Genomic DNA, 15,892 nt, shown 5'->3' with positions numbered 1-15,892 from the left:
CATAATTACGACACAATGATGAGGTGAGCAATTTTTGCTCCGAAACGCCACCGGGTCCCCACAGAGAAAAAGTTGACAAGCAACGTACCAATATGTTCGGATTCTTGTTCAATGACACCATACACCTCCACGCGTACGGCGTTGCCAGAAAGCTGCTTGATCACGATGTTCTCGATACCTAATCAATGTAAAACAGCATCGGACAAAGAAATAGAAGACAAGATCATGATATCGCGCTGTTCAAAAGACGACAGCAGGCGACATTGACGCAGCGAAGCACAAGCTGCACGTACGTGGCGGAGTAGCGTCACTTGGGCCCAAGCGATAAGGACCCAAAAGGTAATATTCATCAGGATCTGGAGCGTACTGATAAAGCAACCAAAAACTCTTGCCGCAACGACCACAACCGCAGTTCAAGCTGCAGCACCCTGTCGGACATTCAAACAACATGGCGAGATGCGATGAGAAAGCTGTAACCCCTGATTGTTTGAGTAGCCAGGCAGGCGTTGATGTCATGGCAAAGCTGCCGTTACTTACAATCGAAATCGCACCAGCAGCAGAGCATGAACTCGACATATGCCAAAACACGCAGCGCAAATGGCCGCATGATAAGTTTGATGCCGAGTTCTGTCTGCAAAGGCCATCGGTTTAACCGCACTTGCCCGTAGGGCACAAGTGCAGTGTCGAAGAAGGTGGCATCGATGCGAATGCCGAAAGCGATCAAACCGAAAACGATGTTTTCCACATCCACATATGCATGCAAGGCAGCCCCCGCACTGACACCAATCTCAAGCTTCTTTTCCTGAGTGACCATGGTCAAGTAGAGCGTTACGTGCTGCGAATAACCAACGGTGACTGTCACGCACAGGGGCCCCAGAAAACCAGCCGTGCAGTACGGCCCAAACTTGGGGAGATTGAAACCGCCCTTGTAAATGGGCTTTTCATGATCGTAAGAGGCAATGCGATTGGGATCCCATGCCTCGACGTACTCATCATCGCGTCGCTCTCGTGTAGCCGGTGGCAAGCCTGGGATCAGTTCTCCGTTACAGATGTCGCCGACTGAGAAGATGCCGATCTTGCATGTGTTCTCTACAACAGCGGGCCGCTGATTGCGAAGAACTGGGAGGTCAATCACCATACGTTGGTCCATTGGGTCCAAATCATACGCATTCACATAATCGGCATGCTCTTCCGTGGCTGAGTTCCACGCTAGATGCAGGGTTCCGAAAAGTCCGTCACTTGAGTCATAAAAGATTGCCGACAACCCTGAGGGCACTGGGAAGGCACGGTAGATACATCCACTGGGCTCGTTTCGGAGGCAACTGACGACACCACCAGCCCCAATATCCCGGTAGCTTACAAACTGCAAGGTGGCCACGGCACCAGCTTCGATGCTTGAACGCCCAATCACAATGTACGGGAAAGCTAGCTGTGAGAGGAACGCGATAGATTGGACGTTCTTGCCCAAGTCGACAGACTCCTCTCGATCAAGTGTAAGGTGCCCTGTCACAGTGACCGTATAGGCCTCCGCGACACCAGATTCGAGCAGCAGCCAGAGTCGCGCATTCGATGATTTGGTGACTGCATCAAAAGCAACTCCAGCCAGAACTTTGCCGACTGTGACTGTATGCGCGGGGGCAAGTTGAGCCACCGATGAGGGCGTATGAGCCTTGGCCACCACATCGGTCAGCAGATATTCTTGCACCCGTGTCGTGCCCTCGCAGGCCATGGTGAGGAACGTGTAGGAGCGGGTGAGGCCACCTGCACATCCACCTGTGGTGTACATGGCTAACGTGGCCCCGTCGCTGGCCCGTTCCAAGACCAACAGAGCCTCGTCGGCAGCACGCAAGCCTGTGGGCTTGAGACTTGTCATAAGAACACCAGCGTGACGCGCAACACCCACCACTGAGTAACTGTCATAGCCACCTGCTTGTGTATAGTAATTGACCACGTCCCCATTGTACGAGTTTCGGTTCTCATATAGGTAAGGATATTTTGATGGGTAAATGAAGCGCTGCAACGCTGTCATGCGCGATTCCTTGCGAGCACACAGCGTGGCATTGCGGCAGCCCGGTACCAGGTTCCAGGGTGTGCGCGGCCCAAAGGTGGTGCGGACACCCGATTGTGTCAGTAGGTCGATGGCGTCGTTGATGGCGTCAGTCACGTCATCGAGGACCCCTTCCACGCGCTCCACGACAGGTGCGACCTTGTCCAAAGCACTGTCTGCGAGTAGGCCCATGGTTCTTTTGAAAATGGGCAACTCGGTCAGGATGTCTGACAGCCGCATGTCACCAACGCGATCGCAAAAGTCCAGCGCACTCTGCGTGCCTGTAAGCGCTGAGCCGACGGCATCATCGACGGCTTTCAGGGGGCCAACGGCAAACGTATCAACGTGCTCGTACACTTGCCGGATAAAATCCAGCACATTGTCAAGCTCACGCACGCCAGTGGTGGAGGAAGACGTGAGAGGCGTCGTGCCTTCTTTGGCAGTGGCCAAACTATCCTCCAAATCATCAAGCGCCGATGAGCCTGAGCCCGCGCCCGCAGCATCGGTTCCATTACTTGCCCGCAAAACCAGCTCGACGCAGGTTGCGTTGGAGCGTCGCAGAGAGACGCTCTTCTCGAGCGCAAAGTAACCTGCCACATGGTTGACGTGCGCATTGCGTTGTAGGCAAACCAAGCCGCGCACATACAGCAAGTCATCCGTCTCAACGAAGCTTTCAGCTGAGACGTTGAGAGCGGCATCCACGTGAATGCGTTGTAAAGCCGACAGCAGGCGCGTAGTTAAGACGACTAGCTGCTCCAGCAACACGGGGGGCACAGGCTTAGACCAGCCCTCGAGAGAAAACACAGTAGCAGCTGTGGCCGGAAATGGTAGGCCCACCACCAGTAGCCGGCGCGAGGCAGCAGCGAGGTTGGTCGACAATGCAGCACATGTCATTGACTGGCTAGGCTCGTTTACATTAGACGTTAACTCGAGCGCTTCACCCTGATCAGTGGGCTGGCACAACAAGTTGCTGACCGGAGCAGCCATGGATGGTGGACCTTCGCCAACGAGGTTCGTCGCGGGAAGGCTGTTGTAGTCCAGCTTGTAGAGGCTCGCCTGAGGTGCTAGATCACTTCGCACGCGGTGCAAGAGGAAGAAAGCACTGGCTGCCTCCTCGCTCAAGGCTGTGTGCCAATTGTTGAGATCCGCATCTGCCACACGATTGTCTGCAAGTATCGAAGCAATGAGGTTTTTGTACTGTGATTGGGCCGTGGACTGGATATCAAAGTACCGAAGAGGGAAGATGCGTCCAAAAGCACCATTGGCCACTAATTGGCGCACACTCACAGGCGTAAGCTGTGTGCAGCCAAATCCTTCACCTTCGTAAGTCAGGGTGTCCGGAAGGCGGGCTGCCAAAGTGCAGGGCAATTCACCATGATCCCAGACACGAGTCACGGTGATGGTATGGCTCAGGAGACGATCCGCCGATGGCGCAATCTGAACAAGCTCCTCCATAGTCAGCACACTAAAAGCTGAATGGGCCACCCCTGTGTAGAGGGAGAGCGCAAACTCACCCGAGGCCAACAATTCCAACGCCAACAGCACGCGTGGCGACGCAGGCGCTTGAAGCACTGCAGGCACTGGGAGACGCACGCCAAGGGGCCGCAATGGAGCTGCTAAGTCCAGAGGACACGTTGTCAGAAGGGGATCAGCAAAGGCAGAGGCAGCTGGACGACGCGGCATAACGCGACCGCCAGTCGCAAAGTTCGTCAGCAGTTCCAGGGTATTCTGATCATAGTAGCAGGTTAGCTGCATCTCTTCCTGCACCCGAGAAGTCGTGCGCACAGCAAAGCGGCCATCGGGCAAGGTACGAACAGGGTCAAACATCCATGGCACCTGTGCAACGAGCACCGCGGCGTCCTCGCCCGTTCGCTGCAGACTTGGTGGGCAGTTGGGCAAAAACGCCGTGCGAGCAGCCACTTCACCACCCCCCAGCAACGCATCGCATTGGTCGCACCGACAAGAGCACTGATCGGCGTCCGTTGTCTCATGACGACATGCCGTAACCTCAAATTCCAACTGTGTCAAGCGGTTAAAACCGCAGAAGCGTGTTTCGTCACTTGATGTGCAGGTGATGACGTTGGGGCTATCGGAGTCACTGCACATGAACTGATCAGAAGCCAGCACTTCGCCATTGTCCGTGTCGCACCAACTGCCGAAATCGGCTGTCAAGCGTGGCGTGCGCGTAGTCCATCCTGGCCATAATCCAGTACGCAGAATATCCAGCTGGAGGTCAGCCACGGCCGTGTCGTTGATGGCTCGAGCTAGTACGTTGGCACTGAGATAGGATACGCCCTGGGCCCGTGTGGACGCAAACTGCTCTGGGAACATGTGCGTAAGATCCATGCTAGTCAGTCGTGTTTGCACGCTGGCCAAGACTGCTTGCCCTGCAGCCTGCGAGGCGAAGATGGCGACAGGGACGACTTCGGTACGAGATCCGAGAGTGTTTGTCAGCACGCTCAAAGTGGTCACAGAGGTTAGGTTGTAACAATTGCCATTGAATAACCACGTCTGCAGCTCACAAGCTGCAGGCGCAGTCAGCGCCCCGACCGATGCCAGGCGACGAGCGCCTTGCGCTTCCAAGTCTGTGGAAGACAGGAAGAAGCGCATTGCCGGCATTGTCCAGAGCTCCAGCGTGTACTGAAGGAAGCCCTCGCGAACAAGACTGGAAACAGCCAATACCACTTGACCCGATGTGGAGCGCTGCGCAAAAGTCGCCGATGTACCTACAGTGGGGAAGTACGTGGGCATGTGCACGGCTGGAGTGGCCAAATAACGTGCCAAGTCAGACACGTAATAGCTCTCCAAGTTACTCTGAGTAGGATGTTCGCGGAAGAGCCGTCCCGCGTCGACCGAGGTAGTGATGAGGGCGCCGGCCGGGTCATAGCAGCACTCAGTGGCTTGACGACGATTCAAGCTGGCCAACGACCGGATACACCGAGGCTGAGTTGGGTGACGGATGGCCTCGGCCACATAAGGTGAAGTAAAGCCGGCATGGTTTGATGCATAACGAGCAGGGCAGGGCAGCAGCGCGCCGAGTGGAGCCGGTGCTTCCGCTTCTAGCAAAGGTTGTGTGACCCCAAAAAAGAGCTGGCAGCGACACTCACAGTCGTCCTGATATTGCAAGCATTGACGCTCGGCCGAAGACACGGGACTGTTGAGGACCGCAGACACGGCCAAGAGTTGGTTTTCTTGATAGGTGCAAGAGTCACAAGTTGACTGGGCGCAGAGTTGAAGTGCAGAGTTGACCGAGGCCGGGCTGGGGTAGCCTTGTGCCCAAGGCACGCCATTGAAATGATCGGCATCAACGTCGATCAGAGTTGTCTCAAAGCTCAAAGTCATCGTCTTGTTTGAGATAGGATAAGGAGAAAACCCGATGCCATGGATGAGACCTTGCGTGAGTAGCGCCGAGGGGGTATTGGGAGCAGCCGATTGGGGGAAGCGTCGAATCTGGCTCAAAGAAGTCTCAAGGTAAGGCGAGTTACGCAGAGCCGATGCAACAGATTCAAAGGCCGAACGGCCAGCACTAGCTGTCGTATAGTGGCGCACAGCCATCACAAGCTGGGACGGCACGCTCGGGGTCGAAAAGTCCACCGTAGCCAACTCGATGTTAGCAGGTGCCCAGCACTGCGTCAAACTACCGCTGCGTGTGGCGGGTTGATATGCTAGAATGGCATCACCGGATGAGAAGGTGGAAGCACGGCGAATGGTAGCCATTTTGTAGATTCGAGCGTTGGCGTTTTGAGGCACGCGCTTGATCTCATCCCATGATACGACGCCATAACCCAATATACCCACATTCTCGATCAAGAATACGCTTTCTAGCTCGCGTTGACCATCGGCGCGAGGTGTGCGTGCCACTCCAACCGCCAGCACATAAGATGCTGTTTGCCAAGCGTGCGGAGGCCCGTTCATGATGGGATGAGCCGCAAGGAAGCGAGCCGTGTCGCACTGCTTGCGCGTCAAAATGTCGTACTTGACGCAGAAGGGGTCATCAAACTCACGCTGCAACGGCATGCTGCAACGGTGTGTCATAAAGGTCCCCGCGTGTGGCAGCGTTTGGACGAGGCGAAAGGCTGAGTCGTACACGCAAAACGTTTGATGCAAGTGTGAAGCATAGTTGGTTGACTCGAGGCGATACGTGTCTTGCCCAAATTCCGCGGCATACAGCCCAGTGTTGCGCAGCAGGGGCAACCAGAGAGGATTGTTCGCTGCGCTGCTATCCACGCGATCAGGACACATGGGCGCCCTGTTCCACGGAGCACTCGGCAAAAACTCATTATACACCTGCTCAGCCATATCACAGGCGCCGCAGCGACATTCGCAATTGTTGAAGCAATAGCCGACGGTAAACTCACGGGCCGCGCCTGAGTATGAGTTTTGCCACGAGCTATAAGCACAGCCACAAGCTGCGCGGCGACGGCGGTCATTATGCACAGCAAGTTGATTTTGTGTATCAAAAGCCTCAAGCGTGTTGAGCTCGCCCTGAAACGTGTCATAGGCAGCATCCAGGTCATGCGAGCTGTCTGCAGCTGTACTGGCATTGAGTGAGGTGGCCGTGTCATTCAAGAGCGAGTCAAGAGTGCCGTTGTTTGTCGTGGCCAAGGTGTCATTGAGTCCCACCAGATTGTCGGTAAACAGAGTTGCTAGTTCATCCATATCCGCAGCGACCTGCAGGAACTGGTCGCGAGGACAAATGGCACTGGCCGAGCAGGGTTCAAAGAGGTCTGCCTCCACAGCTTCATATTGCAAGAGCAAACTGTCGCAGGTTGTGCCCAAGCGTGAGGCTAGATCCCTCATGGTCTGCACCTTGGCCATCATGTCTTCATCATAGTAAGCAAGAACATCAGCCAAATCTGCAACAGGGCCCATCGGCAAGACGCCCGTGCTTTGTAGCGCCCGATTGGTGGCTGCATCAAATTTATCCCACTTTGTGGTCAGAGTGATGAGAGTCACAAGGACCAGCTCGGCGTCGTCGGCATAGTCGAGAACCTTGGCCAGAGGCCGCTCTGCAAAACCAATGTAATGGCCAATCACACGTTGCAGTGTATTGTTAAAGTCAGCAACAATGCCGCCTACGTCCTCCAGGTCTGGCAGATAGGCCGTATCCATGGCATCTAACACGGTGTTGAGACCATCCAGAGCCAGGTCCATGCCTTGATCGAGATAGTAGTTGATCGCATCCTGTGCTTTGTTCTCAATGCGCTCGGCAAATGCCATAATAACATTGCTTAGCGTCGAAGCATTGGATGCATACTGCATTGAGTTCATCACAAGGTCGGAGTAAAACATGACGTCATTGACATCGTCCAAAAGATCGCTGAGTTTTCGAATAACCACCAGGTCGTCACTGCCCATGCTCACAATCTCCTGCAAAAGTTCCACAAATGACTTGATGTGACCATAGACGGGGTCGAGAAACTCGCGGATGGGGGCCACAACCTCGGCCACCTCTGCGCTAAACTCTTCAATGGACTCTGGATCGAAAACGCGATCGGCCATGTTGGCCACGAAGCCACGCAATCGTGTTGCAGCGGAATGCATGGTAGTATTAAGAGTTTGAAAGCTGCTACTCAAGAAGGTTCGCAGACGCGAGCGCAGCTCGCGCAGTGGGGCAGAGAGAGTGGCATACAAGTCGGTCACGTCAGCAATCAGGTCGGGGGCCATCAAGCCGCCAATGACCCGGTCTCGGACACGGTAGAGGGTTGTGTTCGCAAACACGATGGCAGTGCGCAGATGACCCAGCGCATCGAGACCAGCATGGGCCATCACGTTGATGCCGTTGCCTAGTGTGGTGTCTTGTAGAATGTCATGTAGAGCAGAGAGCGCATACATCATCTCGTCTGTGGACTCACCCATGGTGGAGTTGACAAAATTAGCGACGGTGCGCAAGTTGTTGACATTGGCAACCGTTTCCCCACTTCCCTGAAGCCATCCATCCAGACGAGTCACTGCTCCACACGCCTGATGAATGACGGGCCGCAGGTCAGGACGGCCATAGGTAATTTCGGTGGCGCGGCGCGGCGCAGCAACCAAAACTGCGTCGACACAACTAGTCTCGACGCCAAGTGCCTCACCAAGCGCCCGGCATGAACTCTCATCATTCCAATCACCATCACACAAGCACTTGGGGATGCCATCGTCCAACTCGTCATCAAGATCATCTGCCGTTCGGCGGCGGCGTGAGCCCGAGTCGGACGGTGCCGGCTCAACGCTGTCGGAAATATCTAGCTCGAACATCAGTGACTTGATGGGCTCGCTGCGCGTGATGACGCTGTGCACCAAGTCATCGTATTTGAGGCTCAACTTGATGGTGGGGCGACGCGATTCAAAGCGCTCGCATATATTTGTGTTGGAATAGCTGATGACGGCCGACTTGACAACGCTCTGGACAAAGCTAATCATCCCCTTTACGTAGAGATAAATGTCAGCGATAATCAGGGCCGCCTCAGCAGTCCAAATGGCACCAGAGACAAACACTGACGCAGTACCGCCGGTCACTAGAGAGGAAATAGCTAAAATGCCCAGCTTCTTGACCAACCATTTAATGCCATACACCTTGGAGATATCACCGCGGATCACTACTTCCAAAGTAAAAGGCAGGTCATACGAAATAGGGGCGCAATTAGCACCACCGGATGTACACGTGCTTGTGCAGGTGATGTTTGTTTCCAGCTTGACCGGTACATCAACGGAAAATTCGGCGGCAATGCCCTTGACCGTACACGGCCACTCATCACGACGACGACGGCATGCAGGTTTTAGCTTGACCGTCTCCAAAGGAATCTTGGGTCGTCCCAGGCCAAATCCCGTAAATTCGATATCTGCATCCCAGTCGCGGACTACTGGTCCGCCGGCCGTGGTTGGCGCCTCGGTCGTGGTGGTGGCGGGTAGTCCAGGTGCAACACAGGCTGACTGCTGGGCACCGCAAAGAGCGTCCGCAAAGCTCGGCGTCGTCGCAATGCACTCGCCATCAAGGCGCAAGCAGTTGCGAATGTCCAAGCCACGCGTCAGCTCTGCGTGGCGGCGCAGCACAGTACTGCGCCGGGTGCCAGTCAGGTGAAAGTCACTTGTTACAACGTCCATCGGCCCAGCTCCAACTGACAAGCGGGTTGTGACATCATTGACGAGCCAGGTCTCCAGTACATTTCCAAAGCCATTGTTATCCTCAACAAGCGCCAAAAGCAGGGCCATCATGTCCACATCGCTGATTTGACAACGATAAATGTAGTCGGCCAAGGATGCTGGAGAAACGGGGATCTTGTCCGTGTCAAAGGAGGCGGGCTTGAGATCAGAGACCAGAACGTCGATCAAACTCACGGGATCATCTGGGATCACCGGATCAACCCGGGGCATGCAACATTGGCGACTGGTCGATCCCGCGCATTTGCCAGGTGAAAAGGTACCGTCGCAGTCCTTTGTAATGCCTTGGCAAACACCTCCGGCATCCTGACAAGGACTGTCTTGGGGAACACAGCACTGACGCGAAACCCGCCCGGCACACAAAAGGCTCACGTAGGGTCCACCGCAGGCGCTGCTGGTGTCCTGGCAAGTACCTTGAAGAGCACTGCACGGGGCATCGGGGTCATACAGGGGCGTGTCTTCTCCGCCCAAAGAAATGGCTGTCGGCTCGGCACACAAGGCCATTGCAGGATCGATGCGATAACGGTCGAGCGCCGAGGGCCCACTGAAAACCTCCGTGTACACATGATTGAGCATGGTGCGTGCGCATTTGGAGCGCACGTCGCGTGCTTGACCAATGACGCTGCCTTGAAAAAAGCTGTCACCAGCATTGAGCAACGGTGCCACGTAGGCCAGCTTCATAAAGCCACTAAAGGGACTAGAGCACTTAATTAACATGCCCACATTCCAAGCTGCCGTACTCGTTTCGTCGGGGCGGACGCTGCGCACCATCTTGCCGTCACACGGGGCTACGATATCTTCGCCTGGAGCGGTAATCATGTCCATGCCGTTGAGCAGGTAAACATCTCCTTGGGCGTTGCAGCAGCGGCGTGATTTCCAGATGCCCGAACCACATTTGTCCGTGCGGCGCAGACGCGTGGGCAGAACAGGTGCAATCTCGTCAAGATCCAGGCTCCCGCGGATTGTCTTGAAATAAGCCACAGCATTAGCACAGCTATCCAAGCCCACAATGCGCGCAAACGTGGCGCCCAACGGCACAAGGCTGCCGTCGGCAATGTCCGTCACCGCTCCAAAGAGATGCACCGTGACGGTGCTACCTACTGCCATGAGCACAATGTAGTCGTCCGTGTCCGTACACGCGCTAGGGTCGGTCTTGTTGCACGACTCTTGGTACAGCACAAAATTGAAAGGCGCGACGAGGAGCGAATCGCTGAAGTCGGTGCTCACGCCAAAGGCGCCGTCCACATTGCAGGGGTTTTGCACGTATGCAGGTCGGGTGATCGGGGTCAGACAGGCGGAGTTGTTCACGGTGAGGGCAGCTTGAATGGCCTCGAGTCCCTGTGTCAGGGCCTCCAGGGCATCCTCAGGCAGGGGATCGCGAGCCTGCGCATCCAACGAGGCGCGTACCGTATCCACCTCACCAGCCAATGCCTCGAGGTCTTGGCCACCAGTGCCATTGACGGCGACCTCTGTGCCGTTACCTTGGCTTCGGCGGCGCCGACTAGCGTTGGCGCTGGCAACTTGAGCTTTTGCTGCGCGCTGTTGTCGCATGCCATCCATAAACTTGCCAATCACGTAGACCAAATTGGCGGCAGTATCAAAGCCCTCATGCACGTTGCTGAGCGCGCTGGCCGCAACGGTCAACACTTGGCCAATGTCGCCCATCACTCCGGTTTGATTGCTGAGCGTGGACAACTCACCGTCCGGTTGAATGAGCTCTTCTACAAGGGTAAACAACGAGGAGGAACGCCCCCTGGCCTCGGCCGTATAGACCTTGAGCTGGGTCAAAGTATCATTGGCTTCTACAAGCAAAGGTCGTGCATTTTGCTCGATGGCACTAGCGGCCAAATCCATCAAGTCGTCTGTCATGTCATCGAGGGGCTCGAGGGCGGCCTTCAAGCCCGCGGTGGCATGAAGGAGAATGTTCTGCTTGCTAACGTAATCGATCATATCGCGGACGAAGCTCATGTATGGCTCCAAAAACTCATACAGGCGCAGGCCCAGGGATTTGGCAATAGAGAGAACACTCTTGGCCACACCCTCAACGATACGAGTGCCCTGGGAAAGAGCATCCAGAGCCGCATCAATCTTGAGAGAGTATCCAAATTGGAGCATGGCCACGGCGTAGACGAGATCGGTGCTGCCCGAGTATACATTAGCACCAGCGCGGTAGTCGATACCAGCATGCAGAACAGCGTGAACGCCCTGGGTACCGACACGGATAGCAGCATAGGATGCTGTCTCTTGGTGTAGAAACACGTTGAGAACATCGATACCAAGGATATTGCGCTTCTGTTGTCGGGAGCCAAACTCCTCATCTACCAACGTGATGCCGGTAATGGGCGATTCACCAGCAGCGCGGCGCCGGAGGTGGCTGAGCGGCAGGTGGGCGGTCGAGATATTGGCGCGCTGCAACACTTCTTCGGACAAAAAGGACTCGGCGCCGGCAGCACGGCGTCGACGGTCATGCTGCTCGAGGTGAGCAACGTAAGTGGTGTGGGCTGCAAGCAGCCGAGTACGAAGCTGTGGGTGAGGGCGGGTGGCTTGGGACGCGGTGCCCAAGCAGGCAAAGACATCGTCAATCAGGTCAAAGTTGTCGGCAAAGCGTGGCAATAGATCGTGGCAGTGATCAAGCAGGCGATGGACGACGGGCTGGGTGCGGGCCGTCCAAGCCGAGTCAAGGGCGACAAGGGATGGCTCAGTGGTTGTTGCGCCAAGGCGGCGCAAAAGGCGGGCAAGTTCGTCGTACGCCAACATGCGCAGCGCTTGATTATCATGCTCGCGCGCAGCATCGAGTAAATGCTCAGCGCTGTGGTTGGAGGCTAGGCGGCTGATGGCGGACAGAGCGTCCAGGGTGGTGTTGGGACAGGGGTGGCGCAAGGCCTGGTCCAAGGTGACATGAATGCGGTCATGCCACGATGGATGACGCAGCGAACCGAGAACGTGAAGGTAGTGAGAGGTCAGGTTGCGGCCGATTGGGCAATCACAGTCGGTCGAGGTGTTGTCCAGATGCAACTCCGCATCAACCAAGAGCTCGAGGAGGCGGGTGCTGTTGTCGCTGGTAAAAACGCTACGCTGACGCACGTGGATGGCTGCCTGTCGGACCTCGGTGGGCTGAGCAGGATCGTTGACGACACCACGCACATGCTCGACAAGGACATCGTCATGGCTGGGCAGAAAAAAAAGGGCTCGCATACTGGGGCCAGAGGGGTATTGTTGATAGAGAGCGTAGGCGTAGTGCTGGCCGCCGTCATGGGCAGCCAGGTACATCAAACCATGCTGAGCCACGGCGTCGTCCGCATTCTGGGCCAAGAGAGTGGTGAGGAGAGCAGCCAAGTTGCGGAGACAGCTGGCACTACTAATATTTTTGTCAAAATGAGCAGCCAGGCGTGCCACCTCGGCGTGGTTGTCATCATCAGCGGCGCTCTGCGCTGCCTGCAGCTGGGCCAACTGCTCATACAGAGCATTGAGTGAACAGTCCCCGGCCATCTTGTCCCGGTGGTGCTGCAGAGCCTGTGTGCTGTCGTGCTCGATCGGGGCAGCCACACAGTGCAGCGTGGTACAATCCATTGAGGGAACTGGCAGCATTGGATTGACGGGCAGAAGGTCAAGACGCAGCATGGCTTGATGTTGGCGATGGCCATGCACGTCTGCCCCCATGTGCGTTTGATCATAGGAGACAAACTGCTCGGCATCAACACGGTTGAGCTCAAATGAACTGCTTTGACGCACGCGGTGAGGCAAAAGGGCCTCTGGAGTGCAGTCATGCACGGCCTCGTCGATGTGGGTGGCCATGGGAGGGCGGTCACCACGCGCGAGTTTACTGTCGGGGTCACGCTCATCAACCCGTCGGCGGCGCAAGCTGATTGTAGGGGCCGTGGGTACTGAAGTGGATGAGTGTGGGTCGGGTCCGTGCCCGGCTGCCTCGAGGGCCTGGCCATCGTACACATAGCCTTGGCAGCGAGGGGCCGAGCAGGTGACGTTGAGCGCCTCGGCTGTTGGGGTCCCAGGGTTGGCTACATGCGTCTCAAACGCGTGTACGATGGCTATTATGGGGTGAAACAAAAAGGGCACGCAGAAAGATCACGGTGGCATGAGTTTAAGTAACGAGCTACCGTACATGATGTGTAGCGAGGGCCAAAGGTCGATGAGTCAAAAAAAAAAGGGAAGGAGCAAAGCAGTACCGCGCTTGACTTGAAGGCAAAGTGCTGAATCATCGTCAACAACCCTGATGAGGTCTCCAGCGGTGCCATTACTCAAATCAAATTCAAAGGGAATTGTGAGACATGCTTCAACATGACGCGGGGCACCATTGAGTTGAAAAGAGACGCCGTGCAGCTGGGCAGCAAAATGGGTGGGGTCCTCGACCGTTGCGCCCACCACGAGCTGAGTGAGGAAGGGGGGAGGGGGACACGCAGAAACAAAGAGGGGGCCTGGATGAGAGGCGAGTGCCCATACAGGAAAAGCAACAAACAAGGCAGTTCACATTGGAAAAGGTCTGAAAGAATGCTTTCCGACTGCTTGAGGAGTACATCAAAGAACGAGGTGTGTCTGCAGCAATCCATACCTCGGCGTCGAGTTGAGAGCGAGATTGCTGGTCACTCAGATGGAGGTTGTAGCGGAGCGGTGGCATAGGTAGACTGCTGCTGCTCCCGCCAGAGCTGATGGCCGCGAGGAGGAGAAGGAGGAGCCACATCATCATTGCAGTGACCTCTGGACCTCTCGACGCATTCGGACGCGTGAGTGTGAAGGTGGGGTCGGGGGAGAGCCAAGCCCCCCCTCCCGGGAGAGAGAGAGATAACAGTAGAGCTGGACAGCTCGTGCGGAGAGTTTTTTTTTTTCTTTTTTGGCCGAGAGCTTGATAGGCAAGAGCGAGGGGCTTCTATGGGGCCCTGGACCGAGGCGCCCGCCATGATGAGCGCCAATGGGGGAGGTGTCAAAAAACCAAAAAGGCAGGGGATGAGGGCCGTCTAGGGTTCAGCAAATGGCAAATCGAGCCTGAAACTGCTGCCGGCAAGAAACTTACCGCGCAAGGAAGGTGCAAGACCAATGAACGGGGTCTGGCTCCCAGCCGAACCAGAGCAGGCTCTGCAAATGATGGTGTTCAACGACCAGGCGGTGCAGCGACAGGCGCGTGTGTTCAATGATGAGTCGGACACATTCAATCCTCAAACCCCCACCAAAAAAAAAAAAAAAAAAAAAAAGGAGCGAGAGAGAGAGAGGCGGGGGGAGACAGGAGGAGCTGCCAAGGACGGTGCAAGGTCCCAATGAGATCACACCCTCGCCTCTACTAACAAGGCAGATCCCCTCCCTGCCTAGCTCCTGTCCAACCCGCACCAGCTCCTGGCACCCGAACACACACACACACACACACACACACACACACACACGTCTGGATCCGGAGACACACACACACACAACACGCATACTCCTTATTGCGCAGCTTTTGTTTTTTTGATGCATGTTATAGACGAACCTGCTCGAGCGAAAAACGCCTTTTGTCTCTCTCTCTCTCTCCTCTCTCTCTCTCTCTCAATTCACCACTTGTCCTAGGCTGTTGTCCCTGGGAAAGCGGTGTGGGTATATAAGTCTGTTGAATATCACACTTTATATCAAGCATAGGACAAACGGCTATGGCATTACCCGTGCTGATATCGTGTTGCAGTTATGCGTGCCCCACGCCAAAGGCCGCGCCCCACCACCTAACATCACGTACAAGCTGGACAAGCTGAACAAGCTGGTTGGCTCATGTACGTAACATGGTTGAAAATCCTCCTGACTTACCACTTGTGATTTGCGATACAACTCCTTCCTTTGTTGATTTCTGCCCTTTGTTGTAAAACTCTCTCTCTCATCTCCGTCTTCTCTCTCTTTCTCTCTTTCTCTCTCTCTCTCTCTCTCTCTCTCTCAACCAATTCATTTCTCTCTCTTTCTCTCTTCTCTCTTCTCTCTTCTCTCTCTCTTCTCTCTCTTCTCTCTCTTCTCTCTCTCTCTCTCACCTCTTCTTCCCTCAAACACACTTTGCGGCTCAAAGCGCGCGGATCTTCTGGATCTCCGACAGCAAGACGAGACGACGTGCCCAGCGGAGCGGGAACAAGGGTATTCTGGCTCCGTGTGGTCTTTTGCGCGACCCGGTTTGGAGTCGCTAGACCAGCCCTTGCTCGCTGGCTTTGCCCACCATGGCCACGCACGGGCCAGAGCACCGGCGCCGCCGTCCTGGCACCGACCGGGCGCCAGCGGCCCTGTGCATCTGCGCCTTGGCCCTTTTCATGCCTGCACAGGCACAACAACTTCAGGGCACCACATACCTGGGCGTGACCCCGGAAGACCTGCGGCAACAGCTCGCCCTCCCGCCCTTGATGCCACAAGCTGATCTTTTTGCTGCTGGTGATATTCTCAAGTGAGTTCAAACAACTTCCCCTGCCATCCTTTGAGCCGAACAACGGCGCCAGCCACTTCCCCCTCTCCCTCCCTCTCTCTCCCTCTCCCTCTCTCCCTCTCTCCCTCCCCCCCCCTCAACCTCCCTCTCTCCCCCTCTCTCTTCCCCTGCCTGCCTTCTTTTTTTCCCCGCTTTCTGCCGTGATCACCACTCACCACCACGCCATGATGATGGATGTATCCCTGGTTTGCTTGCTCTTGTCAGCGCCGAAGAGTTTCCTGCCCTCTTCGACAACCTGCGCCAAGACTTTGTCCAACCTAGCC

General features: G+C 55.8%; 1 protein-coding gene across 1 annotated transcript in view; it reads right to left on the bottom strand.

Moving 5' to 3' along the window:
- MONBRDRAFT_31820 (uncharacterized protein) overlaps positions 1-13,892 on the bottom strand; it is a gene marked incomplete at its 5' end in the record, with an annotated part of 28,644 nt that extends 14,752 nt beyond the window's left edge. The window contains 5 exons of the mRNA XM_001744413.1: positions 89-178; positions 294-428; positions 538-13,236; positions 13,311-13,398; positions 13,758-13,892. Coding sequence (XP_001744465.1) covers positions 89-178; positions 294-428; positions 538-13,236; positions 13,311-13,398; positions 13,758-13,892 — 13,147 coding nt within the window. The remainder of the gene's footprint in view (positions 1-88; positions 179-293; positions 429-537; positions 13,237-13,310; positions 13,399-13,757) is intronic.
- Positions 13,893-15,892: the final 2,000 nt, after the last annotated feature.

This window comes from Monosiga brevicollis, genomic scaffold (genome assembly GCF_000002865.3).
Source record: "Monosiga brevicollis MX1 MONBRscaffold_6 genomic scaffold, whole genome shotgun sequence".
Lineage (NCBI taxonomy): Eukaryota > Choanoflagellata > Craspedida > Salpingoecidae > Monosiga > Monosiga brevicollis.
Note: the sequence above shows the minus strand (reverse complement) of the source record. Positions and strands in the feature narration are given on the sequence as shown.